This window comes from Saimiri boliviensis, chromosome 18 (assembly GCF_048565385.1).
Source record: "Saimiri boliviensis isolate mSaiBol1 chromosome 18, mSaiBol1.pri, whole genome shotgun sequence".
In the NCBI taxonomy this organism is placed as follows: Eukaryota; Metazoa; Chordata; class Mammalia; order Primates; family Cebidae; genus Saimiri; species Saimiri boliviensis.
In genome coordinates this window covers 7054291-7079531 of record NC_133466.1, presented here as the reverse complement: position 1 = coordinate 7079531, position 25241 = coordinate 7054291, and the positions used below count along the sequence as shown (strand labels likewise).

At 41.3% G+C, this 25241-nt stretch overlaps 1 protein-coding gene across 1 annotated transcript; it reads left to right on the top strand.

Moving 5' to 3' along the window:
* Positions 1–2051: 2051 nt before the first annotated feature.
* On the top strand, positions 2052–2457 carry LOC120368468 (cytochrome b-c1 complex subunit 7). The gene has a single exon (XM_039480615.2). It carries the CDS (start codon positions 2052–2054, stop codon positions 2385–2387), a length of 336 nt encoding a protein of 111 aa, XP_039336549.1. The 3' UTR covers positions 2388–2457.
* Positions 2458–25241: the final 22784 nt, after the last annotated feature.

Below are 25241 nucleotides of genomic sequence, written 5' to 3'. Positions count from 1 at the left end.
TCAGCCCCTTGGAAATGTAAATCCTTTAACTCAGGGGGAAACATTTATCAAAATTAGTTTGAATTGTTCATTTTGAATTTATATTTGTATGACTCAAACTTTGAGGTACCCATTTGTTTGTATTCTCTCTTCTTACATAGACAACTTGATTTTCTATTGTCTTACTGTCACTTTTAATTTTCCATTTACTGGGGCACACAGATTGCTGGGCCGTTGTGCATAGATGGCCAGCTGAGAAGTTAGGTCTCTAGAAAATATGACCAGACAGAGATATGGGCTGTACTTCATTTGTGACTGGTGAAACTTTCCTTTCTTTAAGCTGTAACTAGGAGGGGTCTAGATCTTGGAAGGGTTGCAGCTTTTGCTTCTCTTTTGGAGACTTTGGTTAAAGCCATAAGGGGCTTCTTGATTTTATTCTCATGTATGCTTATTTCTTTTGGTTTTGACTAACTCGCTTAGAAGTAAATACTGATTTAAAACTTTAGTATTTTTAGAGTGTGATAGCAACTGTTTTCTCTGTTTATCTTGTATCCTTTACTGGATCAGAGAGACATATCTCCCACCACCACTGGGAGCCAAAGCCCCTCTTATTTGGCAAAAGAGAGGTGCTGCTCCCACCACCACTGCCAACACCCCCCTCCCCATTCTCTCAGCTCTCACAAAAGGCTGGCTGTTTGCATAACAGAAAGTTTGCTGCTTGTGTGTGTGTGTGTGTTTTTTTTTTTTAAGTTTTTACAGAGCTCTATGGTAGAAATTCAGTTTCATTAAAAGCTAATATTCTTCTCTGTTTTTAAATCCCATTTCCCCCTTGGAAAAAGTTCTTAGTCAACAAGACCCCTCTTTGTTGAACCCTTGCTAACTAGAATTTCATTGACCTTTTGGGAAACTTAAGATACCCCTAAACTAACTCCTCTAAGACTTGTTCCATTTACCTCTTTCTCTTTTTCCTTTTGATACCTTCAGTCTTTCATCCTGTTAATCCCCTCCCTCCTTCATTTGGTAATCAGTTGATAAAAATTACTAAAAGGAAGCAATAGTACTCGGGCCACCACAAAAATCTAAAGGAAACTTTTAGCAATGCTGAGAACCCAAGAGGAACACAGAAAAGGCACTATTGACCCTCCCTTTTGGGGTTCTCTGTCTTCCTCATGAGCCTCAAAAGTCATGATCAGCTTCTTCTCAGGTCTAAAGGTCTGTTCTCTTTTGCACTGAATTTCTGGATCTCTTTGTTTTTTAGATACATAGCACATACACATGTGCGTGGTGTATGTTGTGTCTACATATATGTAGATTACTGTATCTGTTTCTATATTGTCTACATAATACCAAATTGATTTTAAAATAAACACTCTTAAGTAGATAAGCTCAAATGCTTTTCAAGTTTACATGACTGTAATAAATCTTTAGTAAATAAAGGTAATTTTTATCTTGTTGGTAAAATAAAATGGGAATGCCTTCAGAATTGTCAATATTAATTCAGACATTTTTGCCTGGGTCTACTGGTCAGGCAGACTTATGCTGTCTCTTACAGACATTTTAAGGTTATAAAATTGTTGCTTCTGTGATATTTTTTAATACTCGCTTGATTTGTCTGTGAGGTAAAGCTGTGCTGTGGGCTGGCTGCTGGGTTCCCCCAAACCTTACATACATTTTACTATGAGCTTATATCTTTGGATTTGAGCCTCTGGATTCTGGTGTCTGGACAGGTGGCTATGGTGAGGCCTGGGGACATGTGAGTCTACAGTGCCTAAGCCACCAGCTGCAGGGCAGAGCCAAGCCCAATATGGCCCTGTCTTGCCTGGCCCAACTACACCTCCTGGCCATGCTTGGTAGAGCTGGATCCTCCAGACATTGTCTTCACAAGTCTATCCTCTGTCCTGGGCTCTACATCTGATATGTCACTCTAGGGCCCATATGGGCCCTGCCCTTCACAGCCTTCCTGGATACCCAGGATGACTGTGGGAGGGACACTGGGGAGGGTATCTGTGCCCAGTATCTCAAATGCCTTGGTAGACTACACTCCTTGCTGACACAAGATTAGCCTCATGATAATGGCTGGCAGGCCGGCTGTTTCAGCATCAAGCAGGTTGCTGGAGATGATGAGAAAATGGTATTACAATGCTGCAGGATTCAATAAACTGGGATTACTGCGAGATGATACAAGATACGAGGATGAAGACGTAAAGGAAGCCATAAGAAGGCTTCCTGAGAACGTTTATAATGACAGGATGTTTCGCATTAAGAGGGCACTGGACCTGTCCATGAAGCATCAGATCCTGCCTAAAGAACAGTGGACCAAATATGAAGAGGAAAATTACTACCTTGAACCATATCTGAAAGAGGTTATTCGGGAAAGAAAAGAAAGACAAGAATGGGAAAAGAAGTAATCGTAGTTGAAGTCTGTGGATGCAGCTGCTATGAAGATGGTTAAACTTGAAACAAACAATTTAAGAATTATTTGGTCTGCAGTTGTTTTACTTTAAATAAATGTCTATTGTAATCTCTGGAAAAAAAAAAAAAAAGATTAGCCTCATGTTGCCTTTGAAAAAATAGACCAGACATAGTGGCTTACACCTGTAATCCCAAGACTTTCAGGGGCCAAGGCAAGAGGATCCCCTGAGCCCAGAGGTTCAAGATCAACCTGGGCAACATGGTGAGACTCCATCTCTACAGAAAATTTAAAAATTAGCTGAGTATGTAAAAAGAAAAAAATTAGCTGAATGTGGTGTGCAACTGTAGTCCCAGCTACTTGGGATGCTGAGGTGAAAAGATCACTTCAGCCTTGGAGATCAGGCTGCAGTGAGCCATGATCATGCCACTGCACTCCAGTCTGGGTGACAGTGAGACCCTGTCTCAAAAAAATGAAATAAAATAAATAATAAATAAACATTAATAATCATTTAAATGGCTAGCCTTATTTTCTATGAGCAATTCAAATATAATTACTAAGAATGAGTAAATTAGGTAAATGCAAATAAAATAAATGAGAATAAAACTTGCTATTATTTCAAAAATCTTTTTAGTAAGTTAAAATCTTAAAGTCATGTTATATTAAATTAAGCAATAGATAGTATAAAATATCAGTCATTTTTAAGTTAAAATACTAAAACATTCATGATTAAATGTAACTATGTTCATATACATTAGCACATTGTTTTTGTATTGTATTTACAAACTAAATATATGTGGATCCATAAATAAACATAAAAATTGAAAAAACATATCCTTCTAAAAGTTATGAAATGATTTTCACCCACAAATACTGACATAATAGGATTAAATTACTTACTTTCTAAATTTTTTACCAGAAATTAGGCTAAGAGTTAAAATTTGAATTAATATATGTAATTAAAACTATTAAAAATAAGAAAGAAACAACTCTGTATACGGAGTATACAAGGAAAGTAAGATGCTATAAAGTACAATAATGGGGTTTTTGTTAAAAAAAAAAGAAATTTTAGAGGTTATTTAAAGATTGTTACAAAATAAAGAAATCTAAAAATAGATAACATTGAATAAGTAAAAAGGTTATAAAAAGGGCTATAAAATATAAATTTACAAAAGAAATGGTGTATGTAATCAAACTAAAATTAAATGAATTTAGTATAAGGGTTTTTAAAATATAGCGTTAACATGAAAGTACACTAGTACAAAACTAAAATTTGGTTTTCTCTTTTAAGCAAAAATTTGTTTAATGCTAATAAGGAAATGTAAAAGAATTTTTCTCACTTTGTAAAATATTAATTTTTTACAGACAGAGTCTTACTCTGTTGTCATCAGGCTGGAGTGCAGTGGCATGATCTTACCTTACTGTAACCTTAAACTCCTGTGCTCAAGTGATCCTCCTGCCTCAGCCTCTCATATAGCTAGGACTCCCAGCTATTCTTTTTTTTCCTGTAGAGAAGGGGTCTCACTATGTTACCCAGACTAGTCTCAAATTCCTGGCCTCAAGAGATCCTCCTCCCTTGGCCTCCCAAAGCTCTGAGATTACAAGTGTGAGCCACCACAGCTGGCCTTTGTTTACTTTTTAAGTAAACTGCAAAAAAGAAGGGAGAGAAACAGATTCTGTGTGCTTTATGCTGCTTCTATTCAGTCTTTTGATTATTTGAAAATTGACTTTCCTTTCTATTTAAGAGTAAGGGTTCTCGCTTTTTGAAATATTTTAATTATCACTTTGGCTAAATGAATGGCTATTATTTTATAGTGACCTGTAATCTTATTTTGATAAAGTGTTTAAAATATTTGACATATTTGGGCCGGGCGCGGTGGCTCACGCCTGTAATCCCAGCACTTTGGGAGTCCAAGGCGGGTGGATCACGAGGTCAAGAGATCGAGACCATCCTGGTCAATATGGTGAAACCCCGTCTCTACTAAAAATACAAAAAAGTAGCTGGGCATGGTGGCACATGCCTGTAATCCGAGCTACTCAGGAGGCTGAGGCAGGAGAATTGCCTGAACCCAGGAGGCGGAGGTTGCGGTGAGCCGAGATCGCGCCATTGCACTCCAGCCTGGGTAACAAGAGCAAAACTCCGTCTCAAAAAAAAAAAATTTTTTTTGACATATTTGACAGGCTTCCCAAAATCAAATTTGAAATTCTAAACTAAGTCATTTTGACTTCACACTAAATTTTTGACATTCCAGAAGTTGCCCCTGGAAGTCCAAGAGAGACATATTAGGCTTACTGGGTATGTTAAAATCATATAGGAAGCATTATCGAATAAGAAATGATGTTTAACTTTCTTTGAGTTATAGTTATATAAATGTTATTAATATGTGTTCCAAAATTATATGAGATTTCTAAAAATCTGATGTCTTGATATATGTTATCAGTCATAATTATGGCTATGATGTAAAATTGTTGCAGGCCACAGGAATTAACCAAATTTTCTTGTCAACTGCATCCTTAACCATAGTCATTTTAAGTAATGTTGTTCAATTGCTTTATTATATGATGCTTTTTTTCCCTGAAAATTCTTTGCAAATTATAAAGTATGGTGTCTTCAAAAAGGTTCATGGAAAAGATTGCAACAAGTCTTTGTAAATACAGGTTTTAGAAAACTTTGAGATTATATCATTCATTGGACTGGTTAAAATTCCAGAACTCTAATAAAAAAAAAAAATGGACTCATAAAATTGTTCACCTAACATCAAGCAGAACAAGAATTAATTACACAGAGCTGAACTGATGAAGGACTGAAATAATTTTTTATAATTTTTCGTTTGAAATCTTGCTTGTTCTTTTCATGTTTTGTTTTCCAGAATTAAGAAATTTTTTCTCTTAAGCTACCTTTAGCTTTACAGAAAAATCTATAGACAAAGTATATTCTTGTGAAAAAAGTTGAAACATTTACCTTTTTCTCTACCTGATCCCTTTAGAATTCAGAAATTCTTTATGAGTATTCTTACTTTATGGCAATACAGTTACTTCATAAGTTCGGTAAGAATTCATTCTCTTTTATAACAGGACACAACTGGAAACACTGGCTATTTTACCAAGGCTCCGACTGGAATGCAATATTTTTAGATATGATCAGACTACTTGGAGGGATTGAGGTTGACTTTTATGGAGCCAACAAAAATCCCTTGGAAAGACTGGCCTTGTAGCTGCCTACATGGTTCCATTAAAAGGTTCCTGATTTGTAGTGAATAAAGAATATCACCTTATGACAGGTCCATGAACCTCAAGTTATTTGAGGGACCCTGGGAAAAGAGGTATGCACCCATTTATACAGGTATTACAGATACAGTCTGAGAGTCAGTCAGATTTTTGGCTTGACTTTCTAGCATAGCTAGGAAGCCAAGAGGCTTTTTAAAAAGTCTAATCTGAGATTCTTTATGAAAATATTTCAGCAAAGCCAACTTAGAAGAATCCTATATGGTTATTCATCATTCTTACTAAACTTTTGTAAATCATCAGATCAAAGATTAAACTTAAAACAAAACAGTCTAATTATGATTTTCTTTGGTAGAAATGGGAGGATTGAAGAGAAAAAAATTATGTCACTGAAAAAAACCCACATATGTCTGTTATTAGATTTTAGCCCTGTCCACTTGTTTCTGAGCTTTATAGCTGGACTGAATCACATTCTTATTTTCCTCCAATATCTGGCTGAGACACTCCAGACTAATGTTTCCAATTTTTCTTTCATCCTTCTGACTTGGAATTATTAGAAACTAAAACTGCCTTTTTCCTGAGGCTAAAGCTAGTCAACTCGGCTTTGAAGAAATATTGCAACAGCTCATATTTGGACAAATTTTCTACACGCAAAATACAGACTACAAAAATAGGTCAGATTGCCACTAATCTTCTCAACTGACTGCCCTCCAGACTCTAGAGAAACGAGTTTATAAATTATTTCACCCATTAACCTTTGTTTTTTGTTTCTGTTTCCGTAAAAGACCTCTTATTAAAGATCTGTTTGCCTACGTCATATATAGAGGCCTAGCCCTGAGAACCTATTTGCAATGCCATCTTTTAAAATGAAACACAATGTTTAATTGGACTGGTCAATTTCCAGAATTAAGAGGCTAGTTTAATTGGATTTTTTTAACACGCTTAGGTTTGTTCCTTCTTTATGTATTCATTCTCATCATAATCTACGTTCTTTTCTCCCTTTACAGATCTCTTGCCACTAGATTACTAACCCAATTTATCTTTCTGTAGCTACCAATCCTACTTTGATATGTGAAACCTTTTGAAAATAAAGTTTCAAATCCGAGACTAAAAAAATCACTATTTCACCCCCAAAATATTGCTGATCTCCAGAAGCAGCTCAAGGTCTAACTTTTTCCCCATGTCTCAGCCCTCTGTCCTTCCCAAAGCAGCACAGGATGAAGCTGTTCTCTAAAGTTCCCTTATCTCTCTAGAAAGTGGATCTACCAAAGAGGAACACAATTGCCTTCCCTGAAATTTTATTAACCAGAAAAGATTAAAACTCATATCACAGAGGAAGAATTCTAAAGCATTTTTTCTCTCTGTCCCATTCAATTTCCAAATAAGTTCCAAATAAAAAAAATTATCTACTAACAATTGTCTGAGCATTAGGCCCATTTATTTCCCCTAAAAATCATTTATTATCCCTCAAATTGACACATTTCCCCCGTTTTCCCTTCCCCTATGAAGAAGGGGATATAAGTATCTGTACCCCCTTGGGTTATTGGGTAATCATTCTCGGTGTGATGGGGAGTGGGTACTCCTGTACAGCAAAGAAAGCTACCATGGTTGAAGGCCTTCTAGACCTGGGATTGTACGAGTTCTAGCCATCACGAAACTTCTTTAGTGCAGCAGATTTCTCACTGACTCCATTGCCATTCCTGATTCCTTCTAGTGAGGCCTCTGGTATAACAGATGCTAGAAAACTAAAAACCTCACTTACTAGAGCCAGGGTTTTGTATGCGGATGAGATTCTTCCAAGCAGATGTTCACACGTGAGGCTAGGCGGGTTTCAGCAATGGGGGACAGTTTCCAGGCTCAGGGACACTGGAGGGCTTTGGAAGCAATAGATACACATTGGTTCTCCTGGGGCAGTTCTGGAAGATTTTTTGGAGTATGGCTCCTAGAAACTGAGGTACTGAGCAGTACGTGGTGGCCACAGTGGTGTTTCCCCTAGAACAGCTCCATGTAAGATGGGGCATTTCCCTTGATTGCCATTGTTTCTAAGTGTGTAGCAATCAAATCTTATTCCCTGGGTCCTGCTGAGGTTCTGTAAGATTCATCATACTATCTGATAAATCATTTTCTTCTCAGAGTAACTAGAGTGCATTGTGCTGTCTGCCACCATGAGCCATAACCAGGACCTCCTTAATAAAGACAGGGAAGTTAACAAATTCTTATGTAGGCCATCATCAAGGCTAGATAAATGCTTCTTCTAAGAGTAAATCTAAAAACATCAATATGTGCCAATGGGAATAAAAAATTCAAAAAAAAAAAAAAACTGAAAGAAAACTCCAACAACTCAGAAGAGGCTGGAGAGACTTTTGAAGATGATTTACTGCACAAACCAGAAACAAATTATTTTGGAAACTCAAAATGCTTAATTAGAGACACCAGAAGTAAATTATTTTGGAAACAGTGTGCCATCACCAATAGAATACACAAAGATAGCAACTCCACGAAACAAGATCAGAAAACCAAAACCAAAGAACAGGTTGCAAAGGAAGGGGAAAGAAGATGAATATTAAAGACAGAAAGATGAATATTAAAGACAGGTCGTGTGCTGCACAAGGAGCAGATTTTGCTTCATGTTGGTATATAGAAAAGCAATAGACTCTCCATAAGAGTCTGGCTCAATGAATGGGGACTGACACTAGTTTAAATGCCTGACAGCTTTCAGGAGGGATTAAAACATGTGGAAAATGGGTAGGAGCTCACTCCTCAGGTCTGATGTGGGGGATACTGGCCCAGGAAGTTCTGTGTATGGTGGCACCCCCGTGACACCCATGGGAGGTCATGCCTGATCTCCAATTCCATAGAGATCCTGAAGAGACAAAAAAGGAAGAACAGCTACTGCTGGAAAAGTTGTGGCCAGGGAGGAATTTCAGGGAGAATGGACTGCTCCAGCTCCTGAGTTGACTGCTCTCCAAGCTGAGGCTGCAGACTGGGCTTTAGGTGCAGGTGGCCTCTGGGCCCATTCAGCTGCTCCCTACTTAAGTCTGGGGGCCCCAGCCTCCCATTGTGGGCAGATCTGCCGCTCCCACTGCTCAGCCACTGAGGGGTCTTAACTGTTCTTCCACAGACTCTTACACAGAAAACAGAAAAAAGGTGAATGGAAAATTAACATCAGTTTTTTTAAAAGTAAGATGAGCCAACACAACCAGATGAGAAGATAAACAAGGGTGGTGAGATAAGAAAGGATTCTAAGAAAACAACAATTGCAATAAGATAAATATGTTTTAGAGGAGGCTGGAAGCATAGTGTCAAATTTGATGTAATGCAATATTTGGTTCTTTAAAAATATATCATAAACTCTAAGCAAATATAATTTAAAAACAGAAAATAATGAACAAATGAAAAACGAGAAAGACAAAATGATATGCTTCTGATAAATACAAGCAAGAAAAACGGGCAAATAATAAATTAGAAATAAGAAATATCAAGGAAAAAAGAGTTTGAGGGAGAAATATATAATAACAGAAATGTAAGTGACATATCAACTGATTGTAATGTATGTACTAAAACCATATAAAAGCAAAAGATCATTGGAAAACATGAACATTGAATGAATATTTGATGACATCAAGAAATTATTGTTAATGTTTTAGGTAGATAGTGATATTTTCATTATTTTTAGAGTCCATATATTTTAGAGCTATATGATGAAATATTTAAAGATGAAATTATGATGGTGGAATTTTTTCAAAATAATGGAAGAGGGCATGGCTGTGAATGACCAAGTGAATGGGGATATAAGTAGAATGAAGTTACCATGAACTGACTAATGCTGAAGCTAGAAGATGGGACAATAGTTAATTGTACTATCTTCTCTAATTTTATATAATAAAAGGGTTTTAAAATTAAACTGAGCTGAGAACAAAAGTGATAGGAGATTATGATATTCTACATTGCAAAATATAATTTAAAATCTTAAAATTAAGGACACTTTTCTGGGCATGTTACCAAAATTGACGTAAGAGAAAAATTTAAATATGAATACATTACTAGCCATGAAAGAAATTTAAAATACAATTAACGTATCTCAAAAGTTTCACAAGTTTAAGGAATTAGATTATATCAGCTCTTCCAGAACACAGAAAAAGATGGAAAGCTACACAATCGATTTCATGAAGCTAAATTAATTCTGATTTCTGTAGCTAACAAAGATAATACAATAAAGAAAAAAAATCATGAGTCAATCTCACTTAGGAGTAATGTTAAAATCCTAAATAAAGTAGCTGCAAAATAAATACTATCCAAAAAGAATTTTCTAGCACGATCAAAGAAAGTTTATCTTATCTTGGACTGCAAGAGTTTGATATTAGAAAATCCAACATTATAATACTTTAGGTCAGCGGTCCCCATATTTATTAGTGGTTTAAAGGGCATTAAATAACACCTAAAACACATTCTTACATTGTTAAAAATCCTTAGGGAAAATGAGAACTCAAGGATACTTCTTTTACATAATAATTATGTAAGCAAGTGGCCAGCATGTGAAACATTCGAAGTATTCCTGTTAAAACCAGAAACAAGGCAGGTGTGTCTACTATTTCACATGGCTCAAGAAGATCAGAGTCATGTAGTAAGATTGGAAGTAGAAATATGAACCACAACCATGAGAAAGGAGGTGATTAAAAGTTCATTTTAAACTAACAATATGATTGGATAACCTAAACACCCAAGGGAATCAACTGTAAGCACTTTGAATTTAAAAGAAACACAGTAAAAGGACCATATTAAAAAATAATAATAAATATACAAGAGTCTATTGCTTTTCCATATACCAACATGAAGCAAACAAAAATATACTCTCATTGGCAAAAAATATTCTATTCTTATTCGGAACATGAAGAAAAAAAACTTGATTGAGACACAATACAAATATAATCAACAAACAGAATAAAATGAAATGTTACACAGCTGGTGAAAATCTGTAACAATAAGTGAAAGTCATTCTGGAAAAAAAAAACATAATAAACAAAGCCCAGTATCCAGGAATATATTCACTATGATTTCTTTTTAGTAGACTACAGATTAGATATAATGTTAGAAAAATAGAAACAAAATTGCAAGTAAACCTATGCGATTTTAATAGTAATTATTTTTGTGAGATCAATTTTTAAATCTTTATTTTCTCTATGTATTCATGCTATATTATCTACAACAAGCAAGTATTACTTTTGAGATCAGAAAAGAATTTTAATTTGTCAAACTGACTTGAGATGAAAATTAACCAATAAATTCACTGGCCACATATGATTTTCAAGATTTCTGAATTAACCTGGGGATGAGAGCTTTTCTAAAGCATGGGGTTAGCCCACAGGAGCCACAGATCTGAGGCAAAGTTCAAGTGGATGAGAGCAGAAACATTGCTCTGGCTTTCCCAAGCTGGCCAGTCTGCCTAGAAACTAATTTAAGAACATAAAGATGGCATCATTGCAGGTGTTCTTTCAAAGTGGAGCGTACATTTATAATGCTTCTGGCTGACAAAACTGGAAAGCAGACAAGGTTTAAAAAGCCTCAGATAGTCTCTTTGTCGATGCTCACCATCTTTATCTTCAAATGAAAGTATTTATATTTCTTCTGTTTGCCCCTTGGGCTCTGGTTCTTGGTTAAGAAACATCTCATAAATTTCAGAAGAGGAGGAAAACAGAAGGTGATGGTACAGAATGTTCTATTTTCAAGGCTATAAATATTTCAACTTCTCTAAGAGACCACCTATCATGAAAGCTTCAGATCTTCCTAAGTAAATCTTGTAAAATTAACTATGAAGTTTATGACAGTTTCCGAAATCAAGCAGTATATGCCAGATTGGCTCAAAGCATTTAGAAATGAACAGCCTGAATGTTTGCAAAAGGTCACATCCTGGAAAAGAGTAACGTCCAATTCAAAAAGTGAAAAGTAAGAGATGCTGCCAATCCAGAAATTGAACACAGAAACTTTACTGAATTCTGTTAATAAAATCAACAGGTTGTGCCACTGTACAGGCAGGACTACTACTTTATGCTGTTAAACCAGTAAGCTTTTATTAAGCACCTGCTATTTACATACCACCATGATGGACACTGTAGAGAGAACTGATAAAATATCTCAAGGAATTTGGAAGGTAACGAGAGAAAAGTAACCAGAGAAAAGGGCAAGCACAAAAATAAATAATAGAACTCTTACCAATTACCATGAGTAAATAACCTGATTTATTTATTTATTTATTTATTTATTTATTTATTTTGAGATGGAGTCTCACTCTGTCACCCAGGCTGCAGTGCAATGGCTCCATCTCAGCTCACTGCAACCTCCGCCTGCCAGGTTCAAGCGATTCTTCCACCTCAGCCTCCTGAGTAGCTGGGATTACAGGCATGCACCATCATGACCAGCTCATTTTTATTTTCAGTAGAGACAAGGTTTCACCATGTTAGCCAGGCTGGTCTTGAACTCCTGACCTCAGGTGATCTGTCCGCCTCAGCCTCCCAGAGTGCTGGGATTTTAGGCTGCGCCTGGCCATAACCTGATTTTAAGCATGAACAAAAGACTTGAATAGACATTTAACTGAAGAACACCTAGGAATGGTCAGGAAGCACATGACAGTTTACTAAGCACTGTTCGTCATCAGAGAAGCGGAAATTAAAACTACAGCAAGATTCCCTTTCACACCCACTAGAGTAGCTCAAATAAAAATGATCGACAGCACCAAATGTTGGCCAGGATGTAGAGAAACCAGAACTGTCTTATATTACTAGGGGAGAGTAATGGCATGACCACGTTGAAAATCTGTTTGGTAATTATCTTAAAGCTACACTATGGCCCAGCAATTCTGTTTCTAGGTATTAATAGTTACCCAAAAGAAATGAAAACCTATGTCTACAGAAAGCAAGTATGTTTATAGCTGCTTTATTTACAATAGCCTCCTTCCCCTACAAGACAAATGTCCATCAACAGGAGGATGGGTAAACAAACTGTGGTATGCCCATAAGCAGAATACTACTGAGCCATTAAAAAGTACAAATTACTCATAGGTGCACATCTCAAAAACTGCACATTGGGTGACGGAAGTCACACACACAAAGAATACATATTGGAAGAATTCATTTGTTTGAAACTCTAGGAGAGGCAAAACTGTTCTATGAGCTTAGAGCTATGGTGATAGAAGTCAAAAAGGGGCTGCTTCCAAGATTATAAGGGTGGATCAACAATTAACTGGAAAGGAACAGAGAGGAAGTTCTGGGGTGGGGGATGTGTTCTGAATCTTGATTGGGATGATGTTTACACAGGTGTACAATTGTCCAAACTTATCAAACCAAACATGTCACACCTGTGTATTTTGTTGTACTTAAATTATACTTTTTTTTTTAATAGAAAAGGTAAAATTAGAAAAGATAAAATCAGAAAGTGTAAAAACAGAAATAGTAGACATTTGGCACTCGTGAGTTTGCATTGCAAGGACCACAAAAATCCTCAAGTTTATTAATACCACCATAGAACAAGGACCTCACAATAGAATGTTCACTTTGGCCTGAAAGGGAGGAGATGGGGGTGAGCATAGGATGATGAAGCCAAGGCGAGTACAGGTGCTAGGTGAAAACAGGAACTCACCTCTGGGGCCCATTCCAATAGTGTGTGAGGCTCAAAGTTGGGCCTCAGAAAAATTATAACTAATCACATATCATGAACCTCTACACTAGCTTACCAAGGCTCAAAAGGGAGGATTTTAAATCCAAAATTGTAACTACTGTACAAAATAGAATATTAGAAACAATGGAAGGAAGTTATAGAGAATGTTTTAAATGAGGTCTAAAATGACAGCTAAATCTCACCTTCTGGGTAGTAAAACCACATTAACTCAAATAGTCACCACTCCTCCTGTGAGTCTGGCCCCATTCAAAAGGGATGCAGTTTAAACTGGTTCTGTGATCTGGAACAAACACATGGAAAACTGTACTGGGATATTTAGTAGCTACATTAAGATACAGCACTTAAGAGCCTTTAAGAAACTCTACCATGTTATCTGGTATAGTTCTGCTCAGGATACCTTGTGGGAATATAAATGACAAAAAATTTAAATTGCTTTAGAAAAAAGTTTTCACATTGCTGTGATCCAAATGTTGGTGTCCTCCCAAAATTCATATGTTGAAACTTAACGCCTGATATGGTTTGGCTGTGTCCTCACCCAAATATCATCTTGAATTGTAGCTCCCATAATTACCACATGTTGTGGAAGGGACCCATTGGGAGATAAATGAATCATGGGGATGGTTTCCCCCATACTGTTCTCATGGTAGTGAATAAGTCTCACAAGATCTGATGGTTTTCTAAGGGGAAACCCCTTTTGCTTGACTGCTGCCACGTAAGATATGCCTTTTCCTTCCAGCACGATTGTGAGGCCTCCCCCACCACATGGAACTGAGTCCATTAAACCTCTTTTTCCTTATAAACTACCCAGTCTCAGGTATATCTTTATCAGCAGGTGGAAATAAACCAATACAACGTCCAATGTGATAGTATTAAGAAATGGGGCCTGTGGGAGGTGATCTGCTCTTGAAGGCTTTGCCCTCATGAATGGGATTAGTACCCTCATAAAAGAGGCCTGAGGGGGCCTCCTTGCCCTTTTTGCCATGTGAGGACACAGCGACAAGGCAGAGAACAAGCCCTTGCCACACACAAATCTGACTTGATCTTGGACTTCCCAACCTCCAGGACTGTGAGCAATAAATTTCTGTTGTTTATAAATTACCTAATCTAAGGTATTATGCTATAGCAGCCCAAATGGATGAAGACACACATATTAGGCAATAATTATGTCAGTTAATTTTGATGCATTTACACTGGTCTTCAACATTTTCCCTGCCCTAATATTTGCAAGGAGCACAGTAAGTATTTGCCCATTAGCACAGATGCCTTCATAAGGCAGTGGTGTTAAAAGCAGGGAAATGGTGTAAAAATGTTCCCTGGTTGGTGGCAGGGGTAGTGGATATGATATATAGTTTCCCTCCCTCACCATGAGAATTACTAATTCAGTGAGGAATTAAATCAATAAAATGCCGATATACCTATTATGGCTTTTGTTTTTGTTTTTGTTTTTTTTTTTTTTTTTGCTCAGGTTCAAGGGCATCTTTGATTCTTCTCATTCTTCCCAAGACCCGACATGGTCTGGCCCCCACATTCCTCCTTGGCCCCAGCCTCCTACTTTCCGCCGCCCCCTAAGATTCCAGCCACACTGGCCTCCTTGCTGTTTCTTAAACATGTCAGAAGCTCCTGCCTTAATACCTTTGTAGTGGCTATGCCACCTGCCTGAATCTTCTTTCCCAGATACCCCAGCAGCTAACTCCTTTACCTCCTGCAAGCTTTCTCATAAAGACCATTCATTCTCTTAGAAGGGCCAACTTGACCATTCCTATTTAAAATGTCAGTATGTCCTCTGACAAGCAACGCCTGTGTCCTCCTTCCTGTCTCTGCCCTCCTTTTTTTCCAGTGACCTCATCACATTTGACATACTGTGACTTTATCTTATTGTGTGTATTGCCTTATTGTGTTATGTGTATTACCTACTATATTATTATTCATTGCTTTTTTTTTTAACTGCCTACTCCTCCTGTTACAAGCTAAGTGCTCCATAGCAGGTGTCTTTGCTCACTTTATTAACTTCTCCTAAGTACCTACAACTCAACCTGTCACATAGTAGGTGTCCAACAAATATTTATCAAGTGAATAAATATATTCTCGTCTATGCTTCTGTAGATAAATACAGCTGACCCTTGAACAATGCTGAGGTTAGGGGTGCTAACCCCCAACACAATAAAAAATCCTTATATAAGTTTTGACTCTTTCAAATTTGACTACTAATAGCCTTCAAGTAGGCTTACCAATAACATGAACAATCAATTGACATATATATTGTATGCCATATATGTTATACACTGTATTCTTGCTTGAGGACAGAAAATATTTGTTAAGAAAATCATAAGGAAGAGAAAACATATTCACTATTCAGTAAGTGGGAGTGGACCATCATAAAGGTCTTCATCCTTGTCATCTTCATGTTGAGTGGGCTGAGGGGGAGGAGGAGGAGAAGGAGTTGGTCTTGCTGTCTCTAGAGTGGCAGAGGTGAAAAAAATCTGCCTAGAAGTGGATCCACACAGTTCAGACTTGTGTTGTTCAAAGGTCAACTGCAATAACTATGATATTAGCATTGTGAACATTCTCTCTTCATCTCTTCCTTCCACCTTCCCAACTCTCCACTTCGGGGAGATTTATAAGTAAGATTTTCAACACCAAAAATTAAATGAAGCGGCCTGGAAAAGCTGCAGTGGCAAACAGGGGAAAACAACTTGGAAAGCAGCCCTTGACCCTGCATTTTCCTATCCAATGAAATCTGTGAATAGTTGTATCTACACAAGGCCAAGGCACCAGCTCTATCCTCTAATCACCTTCTTCCTCTATTTCCCAAAGGTAACACCCAGCCTACAGGTAAGGAAATAGATTAGAAAGCTTTTGAGTGAACTTTTAGTGACCCTGGACATCAATCAATCTGAAAAGTCAAGTGGGATGATGTCACTGGCATTAGTTGTTCATGTCTGGTAAATACCCTGGTTCATCTCATTTGATAAGGAATAGGCACATTCATGTCACCTTAAGAACTGGGGTTTTATGATTTACTTAAGGAGCCATGAGCAATAAGGTATAGACAGGTAGGACAGAACCTAATGAATTACAGGCTCCATAGAGGATAGACGTGGGAGGTTGTTTAGGACTGAAGGTGGCTCTGGGCTCCATATTGGCTTGTTGCACCACTAGCATCAGGAATTCCTCTATCTTCACTATGGCTTGGATCCCCTATTGGTGTGGATCCCCTACTGTCTGCTGATTTCTGCTTCTCTCTAGGCATCTCCTTTTTTCACTTCTTGTACCATCTGACTAACTCCAGCTGTGTCTCCGGGAGAGGGAATGTGACCATACTTGCTAATTACCATGATCCATGCTTAGGGCTTTTACCCCATGGCCTCTTGTAGGTCATCAGTCAACACACAAAGTGGCTACCTTTGGTTTGGGTAGGACCATTCATCAGACCTGATCTCTCCAAGGATGAGCTGATGATATGGGGCACTGTGATGGTTAGTTTTGTGTGTCAACTTGACTGGGCAACAGGATGCCCAGACGTTTGGTCAAACATTATTCTGGAGGTGTCTGTGAGGGTGTTTCTGGATAACATTAACATTGGAATTGATGGGCCGAGAAAAGCAGAATGCTCCCTCCCTAATGTAGGCGGGTCTCATCTAGTCTGTCAAAGGTCTGAACGGAACAAAAAGGCTGAGTAACAGGAAACTCCTTCTGCCTGTCTGCTTCACCTGCACATCGGTTTTTTCCAGCCTTCAGACTCAGATATTAGGTCTTTTTGGGCCTCCAGCTTGCCATCTGCAGATTTTGAGACCTATCAGCCTCCATAACCATGTGAGCCAATTGCTTATATCAAATCTATTTCTCTCCTTTGATAGATAGAAGATAGATACATAGATAAACAGATAATAGATGGATAGATGACAGATGGATGGATAGATGATAGATGAATGAATAGATGGATGGATAGATAGATGACGGATGGATGGATGATGGATGATGGATGGATGGATGTGTGGATGGATGAATAGACAGATAATTGATGGATGGATAGATAGATTCTATTGATCTCTTTATATCAATACACATTCTATTGGTTCTGTTTCTCTGGAGAACTCTACTACAGACATGGTCACCCATGAACAGAGAACAGCTGAAGGGTGCTTCCCACAGTGTAGCTGCATGCTGAGCAATTCCTTCAAATAGGGCAGCCATGACAGGTGGGTGGATCATGATTTGAGCACAGTCCACACTGCTGTGTGAGCCAGAGAGGGGAACCCAGTGGGCTTGCGTTTCACCATAATCATGGCCAACCCCTCTTTGAGACCATTCTCTCCCTACAGGACCTCTGGGATCGTGTTAAGCTTGATACCTTGCCCTAGGTACCCAGAACGCCAGTCCCTGTTTCTCTGTCCCCACTCACAACACACTACCCCTGATCTTTTCGTACCAGCCTTCATCATGGGGAGCTGTGGACAGCTTAGTACAAAACAACAGCACTACAAAACAACCCTGCTGGTTTCCAGAAACTCCTCAGCTCCCAGACTAAGGCATTCAGGACAATCCAAACTCCCATTTTCACAAAATTCAGAATTTTCACAAGCAACACTGAAAGATCATGCTTGTAGGCTCCACAGGACACTTATACTTACTGGGGCTTCCCTTAGAAATAAGGTGGAGGGTAAATGCAATGGCCTCATATAAGAAAAGGAAAAGGAAGGTTTCCAAACCTGCATGAAGCCTAGAAAGTGCCACTGTGTGTAGCCACATCCCCAAAATTTTTGCTTTGGTAAAACTACAGGCAGAGGGCTCTGCCAATTCAGAAAACAACCTATTGGCTGCCATCGCCTTGCGTATTACACTCTGTGCAGTGGGGGCAGGGGAAGAAAGCTACTTGGAATTAACAGGATTCATTGATATTTATTTTCAACAAATACCTGCTGAATGCCCACTATACACCAAACTCCGTGATCAGGAGCAGGCCCAATTCTGTCGGTGTTTTGTTTTTTTGTTTTTTTGTTTTTTTTGTTTTTTTCAGTCTCAGCTCTGTCTTGAAGCTGCAAGGAATTCAGTGCTCAGGGACAGGCCTCCGCAAGTCCAACGGAGTTGGCCATGTCTCTGACTCACTTCTCTATCCAAGAGTAAAAATAGGAGCTGATCCACTCAAACGATCCTGGGAGATTAAAAGATTGTGAAGCCAAAACAAAACCCGAGATAAGCTGCCTACGTGTGCATGAGGAGGCAAGTCAGTTCCAGGAGCCAGCAGCGTCCGGGAAGGGCTCCTTGCAGCCTGATGGGGCTTGTACTAGCGACCTCTTGCCTCCCGAGGACCTGTTACCTGTGTGCGCGTCAGGACAGAGCCCTCTGTGCCACCAGCCTCCCTCTCACGTGGCGCTGTCCTGCCCTTTTTTGCTTCATAATTTCCAGTTAAAGCTCAGCTGTATTTTTTTTTTTATGTCTACTCCACTCATCACAAATACTTTTAATAAGCAAATTTCCCTCCTTCGTTTGCTGAATCTTATGTCTTCGCTATTCCTTGATAAGAATTGACTGGGATCATTCCTAGGTTTTGACACTGATTCCTTGTCCTCTCAGGGGCTCAGAGAGCACGGCCCAGAAATGACTAACGGGGCCGGCGCTGTACCAGGATCTCCTCTACTGGAGACAGCCCAGTGCGGGAAACCCACCTGAGACCCCCAACCTGCAGCGAGTGGTCAGTGTGTGTGCAGTGAAAGAGTAGAGGTTCTGATGTTGAACTGAGGTGAACGTAAAGAGGGAAGCCCTCTGCAGATAGTGCAGGTAGGAACGGGAGCAAGCATCCTCCTAAGCAATCTTTCCTTCTTTGCCTTCCACCACCTAAACTTCTGGAAGCAAACCCCTGGACCGCCTGCACGTTGGCAGAAGGAAGGAGCCTGGCCAAGAGAATAAAAAAAGGCACACTTCACCGTAAGCCTCGCTCCCGGGCTTCTCATTTTCCCTACCTGGGGAGGCAATGACAATAATAGATTTCAGTAATTGACTTAATGAGTGCAACTCCTTCAATCCACTAAAGGCCTAATACAACAAACAAACAAAAAAGCGGAGGGAGAGACAATTCTTTCTCTCTGCCTAACTGCTTGAGCTGGGCATTGGGTTCTCCCGCCCTCAGACTGAGACTTACACCTTTGGTTCTCCAGTCCTGTGGACTTGGACTAGAATTCATATCATCAGTTCTGGTTCTCAGGCCTTCAGAATCAAACTAGAACGGCACCACCAGCCTTCCTGGGTCTCCAGATTGCAGACAAAAGATTGTGGAACTTCTCAGCCTCCGTCATCATATGAGTCAATTCCTTACAGTAAGCTTCTCTCTGTCTCTTTTTATCTTGGGAGATAGATGGATAGGTAGATAGAAGGATGGGTGGATGAATATATACATAGATAGATCCCTTTACAGTAGGTGGCAACTGGGGAGGGTCTTCCTGGAGGAGGGTGCATGAACATTAGGGGCAGCCCTGATGCTGGATCCTGTCTGTCCCCTGCAGGTGATACAGCTCCGCTGAGGACCAGGGTTCTTCATCTCCAGTCAAATTAGTTAAAACAACATGGACACACGTGTAGCGGTTTTAAGGAACAGAGAGTTTAATAAGCAAGAAAGAAGGGAGCAGAGAGAAGGAAGAAGCTCCCTTGTACAGAGACAGAGAGAGGCGGGCTCCAAAGCCAGGAGAAGAGACCCCACGTGCCATGGAAAAACGGCTGTTTAAATGAATAGGCTGGAGGAGATGGTGTCTAATTTGTATAGGGCTCAGGGGATTGGCTTGACCAGGCATGTCACTCACATAGCCTGCAAAAACACTGGACCTGCCACCCTAGTCTTTTAATATGCAAATGCAGGACGCCATGATGTTCTACACACATGGAGATATGTGGGGGCCGCCATGTTGCTGTTAAGCACACACACACACACACACACACACACACACACACAGACACACCCCAAAGTGCACCTATTCTGTTTGGTTTTGGCTTCTCAGTCAACCACATGGGAGAGTGGGAAGAAAACTCGCAAAACTCTTTTGTGTTTTTTGCAGGTTTGAAGAGCCAACTATAAGCTACATTGTTTTGCTTTGGAAAGATACTGGATTTAGAACCAGCTGGAGTGCTTTAGCAACCTCTCTGCCCTGTGTTATCCACGTGACCCTTGGCAACCTTCCTGATCCTCAGTTTTCATGTCCTCCCACTATGGGGATGTCAGCGGCATCTCCACGAGGTAACACACTAAAAAATGCTGCAAGTCCACAGTACTGGCTACAGAGAAATTTACTGCTATTATTGTTGTTCTCTTTCACCCCAGATAGACAGCTTGATCTTTTCCCTTAGGGAAATGCTTTCAAATAAAAAATGATTATGTTTTTGGAGCCTTAGCAAAATGGACATGGAGATTTGGGTAAATTCCATCAGGAGGGGGAGGAAGAGAGCCAGTGGCCTTTTGTTTATGGGATCACAGATAACCAAATGTTTGAGGGAAGGCTCCACAGAAGCCCCTTGCGCCACACACAGCTCCTGTTATCCATAAAGTCCCCCACAAGCGTTCACTGGTGACCTGTACCACTAAGAGCTTCTGCGCTATTCCTCCCTGGGCATCTGCGGTTCTCCGGAGAAGTCTATGTGCTTCATCACACAAAACCCCACCGTAGCCCAGAGCCGTCCCAGGCACATAAATGTGTTCTTACTTGGGAAGACTGCATCTTGGCAGGGTAAGGCCTTTTCCACACCCCCAAGGCCAGGAAGACGAAGGACTGGGCCCAGGAGCCCCCGTGCCTAACACAGTGCTGTGCTGCCCCTCATGAAGGCACCAATGCATGCACGTCCTCACTGCACAGGTGGGGACCCTGAGCCTCCAAGAGGAGAAATGATTTGCCCAGACCACCCTGGCAGTCCCTACCTGAGACCCGTTCCTACTCCTACATCAAGATCCCTTGGCTACTTGGACTTTCTCAAAAGTTCTTGTTAAACAGACTTTTCCCAAGTACAGCCTGCTATGTGCTCCATGCCAGCCCCCCACCGCCCCACCCCCACGGTGATTGGGTTAACCCCAGGCTCTTCGGGCTCTTCGTGTCAGGTGATTTACCCGACAGCCAGCTAACCTCACCTCTCCTAGACTCTCCCTTTCTCCGCCCACTTGCTGCCCGTGACACGTTCAGTGCTGTAAATGAGGATGTCACGGTGTGTTCTTAAGTCTTACTGGAAGTACAGCCCTTAACAAACAATCTAGTAAACAGCCGGCCCGGGCAGCAGCACTGCTCCAGGGCTCCAGTGTCAGCAAAGGTGGGGCCCAGGCCTGGAAGCCTAGGCGCTTTCCCAGCCTCCTGTCCCTGGGCCAACCCCGCCTGCCTGCTGGCTTCTGGAGCTCCCACACTCAAAACTGGCATCTGGGAGTTGTTCTCCCAGGCGACCACATTTCCTTCAGGGGCTGTGCAGAAAAACTGAACCAGAATACAAATGAAGATGCAGAAAATTGAGACTCTAAACTAAAATTGCATGAATGGCAGCTGAGACGTTTATTTCATGCCTCAGTAACACAGGTCTGCCGTCTACACTGGTCCCATTTAGGATCTCTTTGCCAACTCATGACAAATAAGAATGATTTTCCTGTAAAATCACAGTTCAGCCACAGTCCGTAGGAGAACTAAATAGTTTATTGAGAGAAAGAAGTGAAAACTCTTCGTTAGAAATGTGAGGATGGGCGCCCAAATTGGTTTCTTTAAAATATGAGTGAGAACGAAAATGATGCTAGTTAAGCAATGAGGCTATGAAAAAGTGTTGATAAAGGATGAAAGGAGCCTTCTCCCTTTTATCAAAAAGTTCCCCGTCCTTCAGCCCTGCAGAGGATCATGCTGATGGGACATGGGCCACTAAGAAGGACCTGAAGGTGAATTTCGCATCAAACCACACACAATAAATAACAAGTCATCATAACAATTACTATTTATTTAGCCTTGTTGAGATTTTGATACCACCAAATAGAGGGTTTTAACATTTCTGAATTGAGGAAGCCTCAGGTCTCTCTGACCTTTCCCTAAACACACTGTCTTTCCCACAGAAGAAGTTTCTTTATCGGCCTAAGATCCAGACCTTCCAAGGAGAGTAATTATTCTTCCTTCCCCTTCGCACTTATCTTCTCATCTAGGGTGGAAAAGAAGGCGGGGACGTGACTGACCCCAGAGGAAGCCAAGGATGATCTGAATTCCAGAGAAGCTACTTACAAGGTTATTTCTGTTCTCTCCAGCAGACATTTATTGCCCCTCAGTAGAATTCCGCTTCTTCCTGTTCCCACAATGTTTTATCAGAATCCAAGCCCCCATACTTTCTGTAACCCCAAAATGGTACATAAGTTTCTGTAGCTCACTGGGAAGTTGGGGCTGCATTCTGAAGGCTCCTGTGCATACACGTAAAATAAGTTTCATGCCTTTTCTTCCACTGATCCATCTGCCTCATGCCCCTCAGCAAAACTTTAGGGGCCCAGAGTCTGTAGACCCCGCAGCCTTAACCCACTAAAATGTAAGCACTCAGAAGGCAAGGAGTCCATCTTATTCCCAAAGGGATGTGTGGCCCAAGACAGGCCTTGGCATGTGGCAGCTCAGTGCCTGTTTTATACAGGCAAGTGAATGCGCGATGCTGTTCTGCCTGACACTGTATTTCACGCTGTCTGTGTGTCATTATTAAGTCTTTTACACCCCATCAGACAAGTGATTCCCATTCTACAGATGCAGAAAGGGAGGCTTGGGGAGGTTAGGAAACTTTACCAAGGGTTCTCCACTATATAGTGGGAGAGCTTGGCTAGGAAGCATGGTGAGTCTACTCCCAGAGCTTATGCAGTTAACCAGGGCATCCACCTCCCCTCCCTACATGCTACATGGTCGGCCTAGGTCTCTGGACAGGTCCATGGGTCCCTAAGGCCTCTCTTTGATTGGGAGACGGATCCCAGCACCCTGGAATTGCAAGCACAATGGTGTGTGTTAAGTGTTTATGAAGGCTGTGCTATGGAGAGGGCCCATGGCCTTCAGATTTTGAGAGACCGGGGATCAAAACAGGTTTAAGAATCACTGTCCTGGTTTCAGCGCTGAAAATCCCTGTCCTGGGATGCCCGCTGTTGGTGCAGGCAGCGTAGAGTCCCCAGAGGAGAAGACTGAGTCTACATTCCTGGCGGTTCTCCTATCTCAGCAGGAGGGAAAAGGCTATGGAAGGTGGGAACGGGGTACAAAGCTCAGGCTGGGGGAAGGCTGGGGAGGAAGTCCTGGGACAGAATGAGGCGATTGTGAGAGCAGCGCTTCGACGTTCCAGGCAGAGGCTCCGATGCCAGATCCCTGCGGAAGGACCTGCCTTCCCGCTTTCCCTTTAGTTGTGACAACCGTTTCTGCAGCAAGTTGAGGAAGGAGCACCAGGCAGTGGAGGTTTCCGAGGAGTGAAGGGTGGTCAGGAAGACTCCCTCACCCAAAATTCTGTGCTGATGTCTGTTTAGGTGAGTACCTAGGTCATGTGGGGTGAGACCTCTGACATTGAGCTGGCATCATCCATAGTTCGTGAGCAATTCTCCCTCCCCCAACCACTGGGTGGTCCCCAGGAATCCCCAAGAACAGCCCCCCTGCGACCATCAGTTCTGGACAGGTCAGACTCTGAGACCCACAGTGATTGAAGGCCCATAGCTTGCAGAACCATCCTGAAAGTGTCCCAAAGCCAGTAGAATGTCACAAAGCCAACAGAGTCAGGAACATGAACTGCATTTGATGCCCATGGGAACTGCATTCTGAGCGAGATATCTGGAGCGTGCTCCAGGGCCAGCCTCTTCTGTGACAGATGAGGGGACGGGGCTCTGAGATCACCCAGGCCTCTGCCTCAACCCCGGGGAGGCCCGTGTCTGGCAACTGGAAGCGATCGGCATTTACAGCTAGCTCCGGCCTGCTAAGCCAGGACAATGAGGAAGGGCTGGCCTGACACATTTCCTGCAAGAGCTCCACAATGGCTAGAACCTCCCAGGAGAGCCTGGGCTTCCTTGAGCCGTATACCCCAGCAGCCCTGTGGCAGGCACAGCCGTGAGTCAGTTTTGGGGATGACAAGGGGGTTGCTGGATGCTTCCTCCTGTGCTGTCTTTTGTTTCCTAAATTCAGGGTGCTTTTGTCCACGAAGCCCTTTGGAATGTGTGGCTCCAGCTTACCAAGCTGCTTTTTACCGTAAAGACCATGCAGCCCCAGACTTCCAGAAACAACAGTGGGGAATTATAGGTGTAACCCCTTTGAGAGGCAGTTCTCCCACAGCGAGCCCTCCTTCCTAAAAGCGGCCACGCTTGTTGCTCAGGCCCCGCTGGGTCCTGTCTTTCGTTCACATCCAGCAAGGCAGGGAGGAGCGTGGACAATGATGTCAGAGCCTCTCCCTTTTGAACATTCGCCTCTACAGAACCAGGGCCGCGGCATGCCCTGTTCGGCCACCTGAGACTGGAATCCACTGGGATCTGTAAGAAGTGACCACTGACATTGAAAATGGCACTGGCCATCTCCAGAAGGGGCAGGTCGGCTGACTCACTGGCCACACACTTTGCCTGGGGAAGAAAGCCCAAGGCTACTTGGATGGAGAAATGGCATTTGTGCTAAATTAGGTGATTTACAGACCTAAGGCCAAAAAGCAGCCGCACGGCTCCCTTCCCTCCTTGCAAAATTCGTAGGGTGCAAAAGACACCTCCACCCACCAGCGTCTTCAATTCCAGGCAGAACCCAGCCTTGTGCCTGGCTGTCATTGAGGGCACCAGGCTGGTGTTTAGGCAACAAACCAGCTTTCAAAGTGACAGCAAATTGCTGTGAATCACCCGATCTGATTCAAATGAGGGCTTAGGTAGATTTAGAGATAGCTGATTGCCTCAGATTAATGCACAATTGCCTCAGAAAGTACTTTACCTCTGGGAGTTTCAGGTACTAAAGAGAACAAAAGGTTTGCATTTAAACTCCAA

Excerpts from the sequence above, each read along its gene's own strand:
- LOC120368468 (XM_039480615.2), top strand. The coding sequence starts at position 2,052 with ATGGCTGGCAGGCCGGCTGTTTCAGCATCAAGCAGGTTGCTGGAGATG.